The sequence below is a fragment of the Sebastes umbrosus genome, chromosome 23 (assembly GCF_015220745.1).
Source record: "Sebastes umbrosus isolate fSebUmb1 chromosome 23, fSebUmb1.pri, whole genome shotgun sequence".
NCBI classification, from domain to species: Eukaryota; Metazoa; Chordata; class Actinopteri; order Perciformes; family Sebastidae; genus Sebastes; species Sebastes umbrosus.
The window spans coordinates 7,777,374-7,796,934 of NC_051291.1; the positions used below are offsets into that span (position 1 = coordinate 7,777,374).

Below are 19,561 nucleotides of genomic sequence, written 5' to 3' on the forward strand. Positions count from 1 at the left end.
TGCCTCAGTATTGTACACTATCATTTCTATTATAATTCCAATTGCACCTGTGTTCAAGCTTTTGGCCCCTCGTGTGCGATTAGCAATTCCAATAGCGCCGTATGAGTCTTAGCTGCTCGAGGCACGCGCCGTGAATTATGATTCCGTTGGCATTTTTTTTGGAATATCTGTACATAGGAGAGGGGTTAGCTTTTGGTGTTAGCATTAGCGATTCTGACAGTGTTATAATGTGCAAGGAGGGGAAGGCTGGCTGTTAGTGCTGCGTTAGGCCGCTGTGTGTTGTGATTCCCGCGGTGTAGCCGGGGCCCGGGAGCCATGCGGCGTGTGACGGATCGTCCCAGGTGGTGGGCTGTCAAGACGAGGATCAAAGAGCAGAAGAGTGGACCTCACATACACACACACACACATACATTTACACATTCACACACCACAGTCACGTTCCCTGCAGTGCTCCAGCTCCACCTGTTTAAGAGTCAGCACACTCGCCGCTCACACACAGCAGCAATGAGAGCGCGCATATTATTTTAGTCAGCATGTGTGCCTTTTTTTTTTTTATTTACAGAGAGACGCACCTGTACGACAACCTTGAACAAGTGGTGACACGGTGCTGCTGCAGACTACAGCGTGAGTAAGCTCTTTCCGTCAATTTGTGTGTCTCTTTTTTCTCGCAGCACAAACATTTACCTGAAGGCCGAGAAGGGCTCAGAGCGGGGAGATACACTCCGCTAGTGCTGTTGAGGAGGGACACTCAAAAACACACACATACACACTCGGAGTGAAGGGGGAGGAAATCTATTAGACGCCGATGTGTGTGTGTGTGTGTGTGTAGCAGGGAGACAGTCGGAGAGGACGTGGGAAAGAAGGGCAGAGTGTTTGCGAGACAAGAAGAAGAAGAAGAGGGGTTGTGAGTGGAATAGAGAGCAGAGGAGGGAGATGCCTGTTCATAAATGCTTCATGGCTGCTGAAGGGGGCCTTTGACTGAGTGAAGACCCCTGGCGCCCCGCCTCTGTCAACACATCTACCCTCTCCAACAACAGGTCGACCCCCGGCTTCAACAGCGGAGGAGCCGAGGGGAGGGGGAGGGCGGCGTTCGCTCTCATGTATCGGCGTTTCGGGTCGATATTGCCTTTTTATTTCCATGTTTCTCCTGATGGTGGTAATCAGACTCAGAGGTGGCAACCTGCACTTTTCTTCTTGGTGCATTTAATTATTTAATATCTCTTTTTGTAATTTTTTTTTTTTCCATTTAAGAAAAGGAACATCCAGGTCTCCCCAGCCAGAGAACAGGTTGGATGGGTCATCTTAGCTTAAGCAGCAAACTAATCTACTTTAAAAAGACTTCCATTAGCCCGGGTTTCAGTGCAGAGTGTCCCCGTCTGTTCCAGAAACACTTTCTTCCCTTTCAGACAAATTATTAATTGGATTCTTGTGCTTTTTTTTTTTTTATTCAGCCGTTTTGGTTTTTGTTGTTGGGAGTTTTACATTAGCAGTAAAAAATCAGCTAAAGCCCCACAAGGTGTGAGCTCAGGATCAAACTCAATGACGAGAGGATGTTACGCTGGAGGGGGAAAAGGCTTTGGAAAACAACCTTGACCGCATCTGGTTTATTGAAATGAGTTGTATGGGAGCATCATTTTGTAGCACGCAGGGTCTTGACATATACGAGTCATTTATTTCAAAAGGATTTGTTAGTAAGATCAAAGTCATGAGGGTATTCTGGTTGTTTGTGGGTAGATTTGTAACATTATTTAGATTTTATTACATATTTAAGTCTGGAAAAATCTGTGTTTGGCAAGTTAATGTCATACAGTCTCTTTACCCTTTTTACCTAATGACTTTAATGTAAAATGAAGTGTGACTATTTTTCAGAGGTCGTTATTTTGGCCTTTTGTTCCCTTAAAACGAAGCAATATATACTGTACTTACTGCCCTTTATGACAGGTAGGGATGCACCGATAAGACTGATACCTGGGCTTTGGGTATCAGCCGATACCGAGTACCGATCCGATACCAGTGTTTAATTAATAAGCTGTATGCCTCACTGTGAAGAAGTGACTGTCATTTTTATGTGTAAGGCAACATCAGGCTTGACTTAAACATTGCTTTTCTACTTTGTAGAACAAAATTTAACAAATAAATACATGGATATAGATTAACCGAACTGTTATTTATTATTAAAATAATAAATTGTGCACCTGCAACTTGGCAAAAAACCTTAAAAAATTAATCAAATTCTTCAGCATGACGCCTCTGGAGGTGCTTGATTAAGTTGGTTGTGTTACATTTTGCAGTGCTACTGCGAGCCCTTGAAACATTTGCTTTGCATGGCGTAGTACGCGCACATGTAATCAGACGCAAACACAGATTTGAATTGAATAGATCGGCTCCATTGTCCCGATACCCGATCCGGTTATTTGAGTCAGTATTGGCCTGATATCCGATATCAGTATTGGATCGGTACATCCCTATTCCCAGGTTGATTTATTTGAATATATTTAGAGATCTGTGGAGGTCAAATTATCCAGGTTATTCGGGAAGAAACTGTCTGAAAAAAATAAAAAATAAACATATTTTTCTCTGCTTTCCTTTCCTTTAAATCATCTCACAACTTCTAAGCTTTATCTCGCGGGTCCAAACCTCCAGGTTGGGAACTGCAGCTCTGCGCTCAGTACTCAAATATTTGGGGTTGAATCAGCACATACTGAGGGAGGTGGAGGGTGAAAGGAGTGATGCCCTGCAGCCCAGCTGAATGCTAGTATGGTTTATTAAAAGGAGGAAAAAAGAGAGGAGTGTGTGGGGTGGTGTATCGGAGCGCTTCACCCTTAGCCCTCCCACCCGAGGGTGACTGCAGTGACTCCCTCTCTCCCCCCTCCATCACTCCTTCCGACCCCGCAACCGCTGACCCACATTAACTACCGCAATTACTGCTGGAACAGGCCTCTGGGTGGTATGGGATACATGCTCCACCTCTCTCTTTTTCTTACCCTCTCTCGCTGCCCCCTCTTCACTCTCCGTGAAGCCTAATGTGTATAATTGATGTGTGTCAAAGAGCCACTGAGTGACAGCAGGGGATAGGGGGGAGGGGTGAAAATGACAGAGAACACATTTTGAATTTGACAGCGCAATAAAGAACAGATTGTCAGATGGAAGAAATAGGGAGCGGATGAGTGGATGGCTTCAAACAATGCCGCATCTCTGACGGGCATTTGGCTGATATTCTAATCCTGTCAACGCAGGAACCGGTCCAGCTCGCAGCACTTCACAAATCTACACAATCCACTGGTTACTTTGGTGGAAAAGCACCGATGTCACCCACACACCCCCCCCTTCCCGTCCCTCCAAATCCTCCCCTGCTGCAAAGACAACATGAGCACTTTCCGGAAATCAGAGCTGCTTTCTGGCTGACCCCGAAGAGCTCGCACAGGGGGGAAAAAAACCCAATTCAGCTCTGCAACTTCGCTCATAACCGAGCAACTCTCTCTGTCGCTGAGGCAGGCAAAAGTGTAAACATACGACGAAGCTAAGGATCCACACACACACACACACAGCCTCCCATTAAAATCCACCTGCAGCTGCTCTCTAATTGGGCCCGGGTAGCCGGCTAAAAGAGCTAACGCCTAGTTAAGGCGATATAATTGGCCGCTCTGCTTTAGGAAAGAATGAAATAAATCAGCGCTCCGTCTCGGGTCGGCCCCGTCTCAACTGAATCCATTAGAGCAGATAATTGTCTTGGACGGCGAAGCGTTTGCTCAGCGTTGCCACAGCTGAGTGAGAGGAAAACAGTTGGCATGCAGTTTCAAAGCGGATGTCTGCCGTTGGACGGGTGTGGGTCCCTGGACGCGGCATCACAGCAGAGATTTTCATCTGAGCAGTGATCGGAAATCAAATGCTGTAATCTGCCTGCACGTGTTTATCTCCAGGCTTTTCCCCTCAAAACCTTCATTGGATTTTTTTTTTCTTTCTGTAGCCATCAAGATGACATTTCAGGTTAGAGGAGATTTATAAATGATGGTATGAAATAAAATGTGTTTCAGGTGTACAGAGCATTGATTGCCCTTTTTTGTTTTGGTTCATATGAAGCAGCATTGATTGTTGAGATCTCCAATATTTCTTTGTATCTCTGGTGCTAAACACTCGTGGCTGTGATGTGGCGCCCGCTCTTCCCCAGAGATCAGCTGCCAATCACGCTGCGTGGGCGGCGGCGTGTTGTCTCTGTTCTCACATTTGAAGGTTTGATTTTTCTGCAGGTGGCCCTTTTGTCTTCAGTCCTTTCAGCCATGATGTCGTGGCTGTAGGTTGAATCACTGTTGTGCTGCAGTAATCAGCGACACAGATCAGATATTTATTTCATAGATTATTGGTATTATTATACGTTGGCTAAGAATAATCACAAATTCATCTAGTTTCTACTTGAAAAGAATCTGATAAAATAATCCTTGTTGTTTAAGTCCTCACAGGGTTCAAACTAGAGTTGTTCTGATACCGATACTAGTATCACAAATGCCTCTCATACAGCCTAAAATGCTGGATCCGGTATCGGCGAATACAAGAATCTATTTACGATCCAATATCACATTATCATATCATTTATCAGCTCATTTACACTACACAGGAATAACAACAACACGTGTCACTCGCTACCCAATCCTGACCGATCAGCACTGCCCATGTGCATCTCTCAACAGAGAAGAAAAAGAAACAAGATGGCTCACCCGTTAGCTACTTCCATCATTGATTTCGGACGCAGCAATTTTTTTTTTCCAGAGCTTTCTCCTCAACCGTTCTAGAGCTGAAACGATTCCTTGAGTAACTTGATTTACTCGATTACTAAACATCGTCGACGCAAAGAAATCGCCGGCGCAGGTTTGCGGTGGCACTATCAATGGTGCCTAGATTGCGATTTTGCATAATGACATCATCACGAGTGTGCAACCAGATGATACGAAAGACAGAAGCTTTAGCTTTCTGCTGCAAAAAGAATAAATGCTTTAGCTATTATGGTTTTTATTTTAGATCAATTTAAACAACGATCTCCCGCAGCCGGCCACGGGACGTCCGTCTTTAAAGGGTTAACTACAGCCGACCACAGTGGTCATTATGACAACAGTTGCCTGCTTAAACTTTTATTTGCTGCAGTTTAAAACGCAGTTAAATATGTAAGTTATAATAAAAACTGCACTCTTTTGAATCACGTTGCGATAGAAAAACGAATAACGGTTAGCCCTCATTTTTCCTTTGTGTTATTTGCAGGGTGGACAGACAGCATCTCTTTATCAGACAGTAATTTCATGTCTTGGCCTGTTTAAAAGCCCCTCTATATATGTTTCACCATAATGTTAATGAGTCTTTTCTATTCGCTGTTCATTTCTCTTCTGATTTATGTTGTTATTTGTTATATTTTGACTGATATCCAGGCCGTGTTGTTGTGCTCAGAGACTCTTCTGTAGGATATAGCCTCTTAATGAAGACATTAAACTTATTCTGTGCATGTGTGACTTTAAGTGTGTGTGTGTGTGTGTGTGTCTCAGCAGCTCATGTGGGCCGGCTGTATCATTAAGATAAATGACATCGCGTGTCCCCTGCCAAAACACACACACACACGCACACACACACACAGATACTGCAACAAACCCGTCATGGCGCTTAAGGTTGTGTTTTAGCAAAAGGACCATTTTCTGTTTACCCCTCTGGCTCTCTTTGTCTCGTTCTCTCTTTATCTCTCCCTCCATCTCTATCTCTCTTTCAGCACAAAATGCCAAATTGCTCCATTTCTCACTCGCTCCCCTCCTCCTCGCGCTCATCCACTCATCTGGTTATTAACTCCAAACACATTAAACCAACAGTAGAGCCACGATATTCCCCAGACCGTCCTAGTCTGAGTAAAAACACACACACACACACACACAGACACACACACACACACCTGGGTCAAACTGCAAAATGGATTCTGCATCACGCACAACAGCGACACAGATTTAATGCTTCAGGGCCAAAAACAACAAATGTGGAAACTTATTAAAGGGACCGAAGTTTTGGCTTCTCTCTAACCTGAGATCATTTAAATTATTTGCAATATGGGATTTTTGGAAGCTGATGTTTTACAAATGAGGCTATTCCTTCATGCCAAACAGACTCAGCTCGAGGAATTTCACTCCTGTCAGGCTGAAGAAGCCTCTCAAACGGCACTCATGACCGTCATGTGACGGCAGATGATGACAATAATAAAACAGGAGGATTACGCTGATCCACAGATATCCACTTTGCGGTTTTGACGTGCTCCAGCCAGAGCTCTGAGCGAGCATTAAGTCCTGGGTTTTATCTCCGTCGTCCGGTAATTAATCATTAATTTATTCATAGCTGTCCGAGTCCAATGTCTGCACAAGTCTGATTGCCATTTTAAAACAATATTTTAGGACAAACCGGACATGCTGGTCCAATCAAATGAAAAGGAAATATAGAGCTGTGGGACTGATGTAGAGATGTGATTGGGCCTAAAATCACACACACATGTAGCAGAGCTGTAGACTTGGATTAGAGTCAGGCTCAACGCAAAAAAACAAGGACTTGACTTGGACTTGACTACTTTAAAGCTTCAGGTGCCTGTGGGCTGTGACCGCCTTAAGGCCAGGATCACACCGAGACGTGTTGCTACAGGCGCAACCGCTTTAAAAACGCCCCGGCAAAGCACGTCGGGCTAAAACAGCGTGGTGCACCAGTGGAGCGGCGCTGCGTGCGAAACCGGGCGATCAAATGTGATTAACAGGTGTGGGAAAAAAGGATTCAAGCAGACGTGGATCTCTTGCAACACGTTCTTATCCCAACTTGTCACACACTGACGCTTTGTCAGACGTCACTTTTTTGGTCGCAGTAAACACGTGCTTAATGTTGTGAATTAAACAAAAACACTTGCTTAGGTTTAGGCAATAAAACCTCTATAGTTAGGTTTAGGAAAAAAACACATGGTTGGGCTAAAAAACTACTAAGAACGATCAGCTGATTGTAAAGTGAAAGTGAAACATAACGCACAGGACACAAGCCTTTGTTGTTTGTTGTCTTCAAGGGTTAATGGTCAGCATTTAGTTAGAGAACAAAAACGAGTAGATATTACTTACAAATCATGTAAAGAAAATCTATACCAACTAATCAGAATTTAGCAAGGCTCCCTAAATGTGTTTCAGGCTCTTATATCCTCCATAAATGTATAAGCTGAAGTTATCTTCATTCAGAAGTTATCTCGTTCTTGCGTAATTCCCGCCGTCAATGAATGTTTACCATTATGTGCTGTTTTGGTCTTTTTGTTGTTGACGCTCTCTTTTTGGACTCGCTGAAGTGTCCGCTAATGAGGATCCAAACAAAACCCAAAGCAGGAAAGATAGAAGTTGTAAGTAAAGGCTTGTAGCGGTGGCCGTGGAACTTTTTTTTCAGCGTCTCAGCGGGACTAACAAACTCATTTAAGTCCAAAGTGCTGTTTCACGGAAAAAAAAAAGGGGAGAAAGTGCCTCAGGGTCGCCACCGGGGCAGCAGAGCGGGCTCATTTGCCCCAAATGGCCGAGATCCTTTTTCAAACAACACCGTCGCTAATTTAAAATAAACACACCGAGGGAGGACAGGGGCCACAGTTTCCCTGACACCGGTGAAATTACCGCCGTCTCCGGCGTAACAGTGAAACCGGCGAGGGGGCCGTCGCAGCTCTCTGGAGTTGAGCGGGTGCAGATGAGGCCAGGCGGCTTACTTAACTATGAGAAAACAACAACAGTGCTCAAAGCCTGCGAATAACAAGGCCAGTAAGAGCCCAATCATATGCTACATTTCCTCTTTAAACACTCCACCTTGCAGGCAGCGCGGCAAAAAATGAGGGAATATAGAGCGAGATTGTCATTCAGAGGAGGGAAGATAAAAGGAATGGTAGGTGCCGGCGTTTTTTATCCCCCGTAGAAGTGGCGGTGAGTGATACTCTTGACTCATCAGCCAGAAAAACAACTCATTTCAAGGGTAGTGAAGATGGAGAAGAGATTTGAGGGAGCTGTAGGACAGGAGGAGGAACTTTAGGCCTCTTTTTTTTTTTTATATTCCTCCTCAGACGACTGCAGAGAGAGGAAGAGGAGGCAGAAGAGACTGGTGGGAAGAGGAGTCATCTCAAGGCTAAGAACACACAAGCACAAAGCGCATGACAAGTGTGTTGGTGTGCAAAAATGAGCTGATTTGGGTCTTGGCAGAGCGCTTTCATAAGCTCATACAGCATGACTCAGCCAGAGAAAGAGAGAGAGAGAGAAAGTAAAAACAGACTCAGACTCAGTGTGTCGGTGCAGGAAGGTGAAAGACACCACAGCTTTTAGCCACTGAAATTCAACTCAACTTCAAAACTCAAAATCATGTCATCATTTAGAATTTGTGTCACCTCGTCTGCCTCTCCGACTGTCTCTGAATGTGAACACTTTCTGTGACAACTATGTCTATAATGCATTATAAAGGATAATGTACAGCGAGCCGGTCATTGTTGTGAAATAAACCGACGACACTCATCGCCCTGAAGGGGTTTATTTCACAACAATGACTCGCTAGCTGTACATTATCCCGCTACTTACTGAAGAAATCAATAATTTGAGACAAAAACGGTCTGCCAGAGTCCGACATCACAACTGCGCCCATAGCAACGGTCTGTTATACATAGCAACAGTCTGTTATACATAGCGACGGCCTGTTATAAAGAAATAACAGACCGTATTAATGCCGGGATTGACCAATCAGAATCGAATATTCAACAAAACTGTGTAATAAATACTTATAAAGCGTTCACGGGAAGGTGCATGAACAAGGACAATCTGCGTCTCATGAGAACACATTTCGTGTTTCATTTTTACGACACGCAACAAAACTACGGTAACGTCCGCAGTTAGGTTTAGGCAACAAAACCACTTAGTTAGGTTTAGGAAAAACGTAATTGTTGGACTTAAAATAAGTACGTAAACTAAGTAAAATACATACGGAAACAACGTAACATAAGTACGAAAAATACATCACTACCATTACAACATAACTTACTTTTTATTCTACGTCACTAGCTCTGAGCGTAGCATATTTACATTGCGGTCAGTACAGACTATATAAGCGAACAAATGACACGCCAAAACCAAGAACGGCTTTCCTACGTAGTCCTTTTCTTATTCGCTTTTTCGTGCGACCGGGCTGAAAAATGACGAGAATGGGTTTACATTGGAGTTAGTTGAAAGCCCGGTGCTTCTCATACAGACACTAAAGGGTGCCTCAGTGCGTCGGTATCAAATGCCAAGTGGTGGTAGTATTCCTATCTTCCTATCTGTTACTAACTATTCTCAGGTTTTCTAAATAATAAACACTGTCAAAGTCAATCAATACACAAATCAGTCAATCATACCCATAAAATCCTTAATTCAATTCCATTTTTCTGGCAGATGCGTGTTTACTTGCTTCATTCGCTTCATCCCCACTGACTCATATTTGGTTCCCTGTGACACTAAGAAACTTCTCTTGAAATTTGCTTTCCAGTTGGATGGAAGCGCTGCGTCTCCCTCTCTTTCTCTTTCTCCTCCTCTCTCTCTCTTTCTCTTTACTTTCCTCCCACTCTCCATGTCTCATCAGGGGTGTCATCAGCCCCCACTCCGGTTGATGCCTGTTAATATGGCAGCGCTATTGTCTGCCCGTTGGTTGCTGCTGTCTCTATTGTTTGCTCTCACACTTGACGAATTCATCAAAGGGGAAAAAGAAAAGGAATGGAAGAAAATAGCTGCAAATCATGCAGCTTCGCACAATTGACTGTGTAAGTCTGGCGGGGCGAGTCTTTGTCTTCAAATGGTGCACGAAATGTGTGTTTGCTTGTGTAATTTTGCACATATATCATTTGTTCTGCCATTAACTAGGTGGGACGGCCCACTCCCGACGCTGACTGCTTCTGTCTCTCTCTCTCTGTGTGTATGTAGAAGTGTACATGCAGGATGTGTTTTCTGTGTATCTGGTTGGTACCTTTGCTCTGTGGAGGGTTCTGGCTGCGGTCTCGCAGTATGTTGATCTGGTAGACGGCTCCGTACGGCTCAAACAGCTCCTTCAGCTCCTTCTCTGACCAGGAGCGCGGGATCTGGCCCACGAACATCTTGATGGCGTCCGGGTCCGGCTGGTCCGAATGCTCCAGCGCCCCGTTCATCTTCCCGGCCGTGCCGTTACTGTTGGAGAGACAAGACAGGACGTTAAGAAATTAGAAATACATCAGATTTAGATTTAGACTCTTGGTCCGAGTATTCAATTTCATCAGTTTCCTTTTGTATTTAGCCTTTTTCGGGAATTTTCCTTCATCTTCTTAGAAAGCTTTGGACTTAACTGGGAACTGTTACTCATCACACACAGATAAACATGACCTGAAGCTTGACCGAAGTTCTTTACTGGCTATAAACAAGAATTCTTGAAACCAAACTCATGATTGTTTACAGTCATTTCTTCTCTTGTGTTAACAATCTATTGATTTAGTGTTGTTGAATTTCCACACACAACACACTCCTACATCTTTTTGACTTTCTTTAAAGTTTGAGTTTAATTAATTTGGTAAAAAATCAAAGCAAAGAAGCAGAAAGTAAAATAAAATATAGCATTGCAGTGCTGTGAAAACTTGAAACTAGAAAAACCTAAGAATCCATTGGTACCAAGCGTGAAAAGAGTTGCTGCGGCACAGCCGGTATGAGAAAAATAAAGCATTTTTTTAACATTAAAGTAACATGTTCTAGTAGAAACCCAAAATACAAGTATGCACCTGAAAATGAGCATAATAGTTCCTCTTTAAAACAGGACCTTTATATCTAATAGAAAATTGTTAAATGTGCCCCAGAACTTCATTTTCAACACACTGTCCTCTAAAACAGCCTTCAGGCCATCACAGAGACACTGAACCTCAGTGAGAGTAATAAAAAATTCTCTCCTTACAGCTGAGTGAGGCGGCTTTCACTACCGGCTTTACAGCCTGATATCCCTGAAGCTGGCAATTTCTGTATATATACTGACGCTGGCGACACATCGGGAAACTGACACACCACTCTGACCCTAAAAGTGGGTTTTTCGATAGTAAAGATGCGGCGACGGATCTCTTCAGGACGCCGGTAAATCCACACTGAACATACCTTTTATTCCTGGCATTTCAACAACATACAACGTATATCTAGAGTTTTCCCACTGTTGTTGACATGAGATAGGAGCTGTGGCGAAGAGCCAGAGACTTCGCTGCCGCATGTGTGAACGTTTGCATGCATGAATGAGCGCTGGGATAAGCAGCGTGCGGCGTGTGAGTGTTGAGGTTGTGTGTGAGGGATTTAGGCTGCAGCACCAGTACAGTAAACCTCGGGGCTCTCTGATACAGATGCTTACACGCCAATCGCTCTGGTTATACTTCCACATCTGGATTGCATATGAAAAAAAACGGAGGTGAAGCGCTTTCACTCTCGTCACCGCAACACTTATCTTCACAAAACACACGCATCTGTCCAGTTCAGACGACTGAAAGGCGAGGAAATGCTTTCAATGGCGAGGGCCCCTACGGAGATGAGCATGCGAGCACGCACGAGGCAAACTGTGTTTTTTAAGGACAATCATAATGGCCACAAACACACACATCACTTCCATCAAGGTCTGTGGTCTGTGTGAGATGGCTGAAAACCAATCCAATGAAACCAAAGTCAATGGCGGCGCTGTTTTATTGCTCCACTTTCTCTTTTGTTATTCTCGGCAGGAGAGCGAAAGAGCATTATCTTAAGAGGCAAAAACAAAACAAAGCCAAATCCTGAGCTTGGTTAGCTGACAACACTAATACCACGCTATAAAGAGAGAGAGAGAGAGAGAGAGAAAGAGGGAAGGAAGGAGAGAGATATGGAGAGAGAGCCTGGGAGGGAGGAAAAAAAAAAACATCCAGACCTTTGAACGCGAGCCATCCATCTTTTGCAGAAAGAGCCAAGGCGCTCGGCAGAAACGCCCAATTCTTTAAAGGACTTAAAGGACATGTCAAATAAAAACGCCAGAACCGGAGAAGGAGTCAACGAGCCAAACCAGCGCTAACAGTCCTCGAGGGCAACGACCGCTCCTCGCTAAGCTGTCCGATAAATCGCAAGGGGGCCCCGGCGCCGAGGGAGCCCCGAGGGGGAAAGGGAGGGAATGGCGAGGAGTAACTGTCCCTATCGCCGGGTTGACGTTTAGGCACATGTATTGGACGAGCGACGGCGGTCGCCGGGTTCACACTGCAGCATCTCTTCGCCCTCTGACACACACACATCAGCTGTGTGTGTGTGAAGGAATAGCTGGAGACAATCCCTCATTGTTGGCTGTTTATGTGAAGGCCTGTGGGGATTGAGCGAGTCCATACAATAGGCAGTGTCAGAGGAGCGCCGCCCTCGTCCAGCACACTGTCCGCCCTGTGCTCCACGCCCGCCGTTCAAGACAATGAATCGGCTCACACTTTGCGGCCATAAGGCGTACGAGCGGTCTTGTGCAGATTGCGCGCTCCGTCTTCTCCCGAAGGTGGATGGGAAGTCGCTCGCTACAAAGGAATGAGCGCCTCTTCCATCGCCCCCGTGGCCAAGACTGACAAGGTGTTATTGCGAGCAGACAGAGCTTTAGCGTGTGTGTGTGTGTGTGTGGATGTTTGTGTGTGTGGAACTCAGCAGGAGAGTGTCCTGGGGCTCGGATTAAGTCGTTGAGTGGATCCACTCCTGCCATAGCCTCTCCATCTCCCTCCCTCTTCCCCTCTTCTTCCTCTTCTTTTCTCGCTCTCCCTCTCAATTTGAGCCAATTGTTTGCCTTAATGGCTTAACTATTGCTTCCATCACTCCAGTCTCCCTGCAGCACAGGGCCGTGACTGAGGGCCGATCTACACCCAGCACCTCTATATATGTGTGTGTGAATGTGTGTGTGCGCTCAGTTACACTGCTAAAAAAACAGAAAGTGATAGTACAGGTCTTTGAAGCAGCTGCTGAGGGCTGTTATTCCCTCACCTCACACTCTCCCATTAGACAGCCGGCTCGTTCATTCAAACTACAGCTGCGTGATATTGACCATAAAACCTTACGATGCTACTTTATTTATTCATTCATCATCTCCATATTACATCCACCAGCTCCTCAGCCCTCGCCTCTGTTATAGAAATTCATCGACAGTTCGGCAAACATGCCCGATTGGTTTTCTCTCAGACAGTGAGACGAAAAGATCAATATTTATCTCATGTCTGTTAGCTTAGCTCAGCATGAAGACTGGAGGCATGGGGGGGAAACACATAGGAAGTCTTGGTCCAAAGTCAAAAATATGCCTTCACACGCTGTCTTGTTTACATCATGTGTCTTGTTTGTTTAACCCCGTACACTAACCGACATGTAAAAACCCCATATATAACCTACATACAATATGTCAGTGATCAGATTTGGACCATGTGTGTCTTTTGTTTGTCTTTGTATTGAGAGACAGTTTTTTTCTTACAGTGCAAAAGTGTCTGAATTCTACAAATACTCAGAAGTTCAGCTGTGGAAACAAACTCATTTAGACTGATATAGGCTGCTAAGAAGGGCCGCGCGATATATTGTTTCAGCATCAACGTTGCGATGTGCAGTGTCAGCAAATTAACTCACGGCTCTGACGGTGACCTTTACACCACCCCTCGCCCGGACCTTGACCGCTTCCCGGGGTCGTGGACTTAATGCTCGGCAACACAACCGGCCCGTCTTGAAACACGGACCCCGTCTCGTTTACAATGCTTTGTGGGTGTGACTTTTTTGCTGTGTCATCACCATTCATATCTATGCAATGGATTTTATGACTAGATTATGGACAAAAGCACAACATTTTTATCTATAGCCTCTTAATTTTGCTCTCAAAGTGCACCAGATTGATGCATTTAACTTTAAAATGTAGCCTACAAAATTTAGGGTGAATAAAAAAGTATTGCAATGTGTTTTTTCCCAATATCGCGCAGCCGTACTACTAAGGGCTGGTTCACACCTGAAGGTCCGGTTCCTTAATCAAATCAATAAAAAGATGACATACTATTTCAATTTTCCAACTGGTCCGATGAGCGCTCACGAAGGCGAAACTCAAAAGGCCCAGAAATTGTGAACAAAAGTCATGTGATTGTTTGATTAGTGGTCATACAGTTGGCGGGTAAAAAGACGAACGCCTACCAATTTCTACCTGGATATCGTACATCATTGAGCTGCCTGGAAATGAGGCGGATGAGAGAGATGAGACTTAACCAAAACCACGTAAAACCAAAACAATGAGGTGAAAGACGCTAAAAAAGCACCGTAGATCTGAGGAGAACTGAACAGTTTGTCACTACGAGCAACACCTTCCATATCACCATTTGTTCGTATAAAAGATGGATTAGTGCAGCTTTAAGTGCATCCAAAAGGTCACTGTCCTGGGCTGCGGCGCTGCGATGGACCAACATTAAGAATCAAACTACATATTCCAGGTAGAGGGAATATGAGCCAGAGGAAACAGTGGCAGCGCTGAGCTACCTGGAATACATTAACGGGCTGCCATCCCCTCTGTTAGTCTTGTTCACAGCTGGAGTCCAACAGGCAGCCAGACAGGAATGTGCTACAGAAAAGACAGAGGGGACGAGACGGAGGGGACGAGACGGAGAGGACGAAACGGAGAGGACGAGACAGAGAGGACGAGCGTGGCAGGTAAGAGCTGGAATAAGAGAGAGAGGGAGACGGATGCAGATGAGCCAGGTCCAGGAGTAAGCACAGCTCAGAGCTCAGCGTGGGCTCTCTCAGAAAAAAACAGGCACACGTGCATACACACTTATCACACATGCATACACACTTACACACGTGCATACACACTCATCACACATGCATACACAGACGGGGGGGATACAGTTGAGGCTGGCTGCGTTGATCCCCCTGCTGTTTCTCCCTTCTGTTTCTGCTCTAAAACACACATCCTATCTGACTCCCTTAACCCCGCAATCGCAGCGCACACACACACACACACGCCACAAAACACTCACACACACACACTTCATGGTTTCATGGATGGGCCGAGTTGTCACACACTTCTTCTCATTGGCAGCGTGTTTGCAGGGTGTGTAACGGTCCCACAGGGGAACTAATCTTGTTGACAAGCAGAGTGAAAAACATCAGTTCCCCCCCCCCCCCAAACTCCCGAGGGAGCGGGGCAGCCAAGGTCAGCTACACACACACACACACACCTTGACATACGCACATGTGCCGACATGTTAACACACACACACACCGACAATCACATCTCCTCACACACAAACACACCTTGACAGATTCTTACACAACTTTCACACAAAGAGACCAAAAATGTTTTTTAAGATCTGGACGCACATCGAAGGCCGAGTATTCAATATTTTCACATTTGGAGGAAATGCATCATGACTTTATGATCATATGTTATTAGCGTTTTTCAAAACGTTGTCTATATTTATGACTTAAAAAACTGAAATTCCAACTAAACATTTTTTTTTTTTAATCTGTTTTCTGTTCCTGTTTTCTAAGTTGTGTCTGACATATACAATAAAAATAAAAAATAAAATAATTGAGAAAAAAATCCAGCTTTTTTTCAGACTTTTGTATAATTTTTTAAATTTTTTTCTTATGAAATACTCGATAGTTTTACCTCTTCAGGCTGATATTTGGAATTCAGTGGTTTAAGGTGTGAGACCACCGTTTGCTGAGAAGAAACTTGTTACCAAATCTCAAAAATTCTCAAAAAGGTATGAATGATTTTGTGTTTTTGCAGCGTCATATTAAGGAATGAAAACATTTTTTTCAAAGCATTACTGTTCATCACAACTTGTGATCTCAGAGCTTTAAAAAAGCTATTAAACCACATTAATGAGTCAATTAAAGACCCGTGTTTTCTCAATTAGCTTCATACTATGAGTGATGCGATGCTGTCAAAGGTAGAACAGTTTGAGTTATTTCATATTATTTATTTTTAATTTTCATGTGCTTCTTCTCACTGGTTTTAAGTGGGCATCAGGATTTAGCGACATTTGAATCAGAATTTAATGTCAGTTGGTGGGTTGAGTGATTACTGTTAGATAAATCAGATCCAACCACACCCACACAGTCCTGATTAGCTTTTTATTTTTTAATGTTTACATAATACCTGAACAAGTTTTTAGTTTAAAGCTGCTACAAGGAGCTTTCATTTTGTGTTGATTTTGGCGATCCCTGTGGACACAGTGTCAATATACGCTCGGGACATTCATAGTGTCCTTCCAAAATAAACTTCAGTAAGTTAGATTTAGGCAACACAACCACTTAGTGTTAGGAAACGGTCGTGGTTGACGTTAACTTCACCGGCTTGCGACTCATGTGACTCACGAGACTGACGATAACGACTCAAAGTGACTCACGAAACTGACGATAACGACTCAAAGTGACTCGCTAGACTGACGATAACGACTAACGAGACTAAAGATTGACGCGACAAAATAAGTCAACGTTACTTTTAGTTTCACACGGGACACGTGGTTGAAAGACGTGTGTTAGTTTGACCCATACACCACCCCTACCGCCCGCCCTGAATGAACTCTAAAGCTACTAATACTATGCTCCAACTGTCGAATAACGTCAAATCCGATTTGGGTCTGTCTGCGGCCCTACTGGAGTCTGAGCTGAAGGAGTTTCTGCTGAACCTATGTGCCGTAAATCATTTTGTCTGATTTCACTGGGACCCGATGACAAGCATTAAGAATAACTATATAGAAATAGCCAATCTTCTCCCTGATGGTCTTGTTTACTCATATAGGTCATATAGAGGCATCAATGTTAAATTGAGACTGTTTCATAACCAGTTAAAACTCCTTGTTGCATCTTTAACTTTGATTTTTGCTTATTTAGTCATGAGTATCTAATGTTATAACAAAATATTGTGTGACATTTTAAGGAGCTCTTGTCCTCAACATGGTAAAGAAGAAGCTAATACACACCTCTACTAACTTACACCTCTGTGCACGACAGCCACAAGCAGAGAAACACACACACACACAATTCATTTCACAGTCCTGAATATTTTCCGCCGCTGTATCAAAACTGTAAACAAGATTAGCAACTTCACCACAACACGCCGTGAGAGGCGTGAATCCCACTCTGTAACTGATTTTGTCATCGGCGGTGCGAGGCGGATTAGTGACTCAAACTAAATGAGTGGCGTACTGTATCGACTGATTTATTTGGAACGCCTCTCCTGTAAGTGACTTACAGCGAGGTAAAAACTGGCTCCCGGGGGCCCTGCTCGAGCCAAACGAGGGAGTGTGATATTGCCTGTGATTCACTTGAACTTTACAATAAGCGCTATTCCTCCCACCGTGGGTACAGCGCTGGGACGGCAGCCACCGCCGCTGAATACAGCACGTTTCACATATTCATTATCAATGTTTCTGTGCTGTAGGGGAGGGAGGACGGCGTCTATGAATAACTGTGACCAGCTGAAAGAACTGTGTGTGATTGCCTTAATGTGTGTGTGTGTGTGTGGTTGCCATGGAGACGTGGCGGTGCATGCGACGCAGGGAAACGATCAGATAAATGTCACAGTAGCTAATGAAGCTGCACCGGTGCCCCGACGCTCAGCTAGCTCTGTGCTAACGAGCTACCGCACGCCGGCACACGCTAATGAGAGGAGACACACACACACACACATTATATAGTAGAAAACACACTGATGCATGACACACACGGATACAAGTGGAATGGGGTCTCTCATTTTGCTTGTTTCTCATATTTTCCTGGAAGTATAAATGACTGGAGGAGTTAAAGCTGCCTTGTTAGATGCTGCAGGCGCTGGTCCGTGCACCGGCGTGGCGAATAAATGGATACTTGGATTAAATTGAACATAAATGACAACGTAAAACCTTGCTTAGCAGGAAAAAGCATCTCCTGGGATGAAAATGCACAAATGCTCTTTATAATTATATGAATAAAAAACTGCCATTCCTTCATTCTATTATCCTAAACATTGATATTGTTCTTTATCTTAATCTATTGTGAGTTTTTATGCTGACCTGTTGTCTGTGAAGTCAAAAAAAAAAAGGACTTAAATAAACTGTCATATTTGACCTTATCTCAGTACGGATACGGTTGAAAAAGCTCCGGAAAAAAACACAGTAAGTTTAGAATATCTTATCATAAATATGTGCTCACAAGGTCAAGAATGAAGCTCCGCTCTCATGTCTATGAATAGATTTAATTTTCTGACTTTTGATTTTTATTATAAACAAAACGACGATGTTTAATATTTGTTTTTATAATATAAAAAATAGAGCTGTCATTCGATTACAATATTTAATCGCGATTAATCACAAATCACAACATGGCTATATGGAAATAAATAGCGTTTTGAACTAAAACTAAACTAAAATTGTATCACAAATGTTGTATTTTAGTGTATTTTCATCACCAGTTGTAGTAAAGAGTTGTAGAATACATTCAGTTGCATCACTGTCTATTGGTTCTTTGTTATAGTGGTGATATTGCTTTAAAATCAAGATTTTATACTATAGGCGAGGATAAAATGTTATAATTCCTTCTCCATTGTAATCTCCATGGTAATATAGTTTAGTTTACTTACAATTTATTCATATTCCTTAACTTCTTACCTTTCAAAAGAGACCAGATATATGTATTTAAGCCTTATGGTTGAAGAGCTAGACCTGATTCATTTTGGGTAGTTATTTTAAGTGTTTTTTCCGAGGGATAGGGCTTTCACTGTAAGAATATCACAAACGGACCTTGTCGTGAATATTGTTGAGCTGCAGCAGGAAACACAACAACAGCATTCAGAATAAAAATCCAGCTGAGAATCATTTTAAACAGATCTGCTTCTCTTGAATACAGTGAGAAACTCTAAAAACAAAAAAAACACGAGTCTATGAATAACAGTAAATGTATCACAGCTGAGAGCTCAAAAGAAGGACTTGTATTGAAAATCGGTATTAGAATATCTCCATTCAAGCTGAAGCTTTTTCTTGACTCCATTTAAAAAGATTTCACTGTTCATAAACAGCATGTTTCTGATGAATGAGGTCCTTTACAAAGCCGAGCAAATCTTACTCCGCGGTTTCTGCTTATGTGTGTTATTCGAGAGGCAACAGGAAACTTGAACTATGTGTTTGTAACCGTGACACCTCCTCCCGTAGCACACAGCACTTCATATTCTCCCCAGAGCCTTGAGAAGAAGCGTCACATGACTCTGGTCAATGCGTTCACTCTTCAAAATTCAGGGTTAACTGAACCTGGACAATATGAAATGTTTTCCCCAAACATTCGATAAACGAATAAATGTACAAATTTGATCCGGTCAGCAAAAATCAATAGGATTGTGTCTGCTGGGAGCATAAAAATGTGGTCAACAAATATAGTGGGTTTTTTTTACAACTAGGCGATAAGGAGATTTTTCTCATTGGAAAATCGAAAGTGTCTTAATGGTGGCGCTGTGGGAAAGGTCACGAGGTCACTAGAATCGATAGTGCTCTTCCTCTTGGGGCTGTGAATGAGCAAAGCAAATTTCATGCACATCTGGT

At 43.5% G+C, this 19,561-nt stretch overlaps 1 protein-coding gene across 30 annotated transcripts in view; it reads right to left on the reverse strand.

Annotated features, from left to right (window-relative positions):
• Positions 1-19,561, reverse strand: part of celf2 (cugbp, Elav-like family member 2) — a 227,166-nt gene that overhangs the window by 82,706 nt on the left and 124,899 nt on the right. For all 30 annotated transcript variants that reach the window (XM_037760415.1, XM_037760414.1, XM_037760388.1 and 27 more), the window contains one exon: positions 10,000-10,196. In XM_037760415.1, coding sequence (XP_037616343.1) covers positions 10,000-10,196 — 197 coding nt within the window. The remainder of the gene's footprint in view (positions 1-9,999; positions 10,197-19,561) is intronic.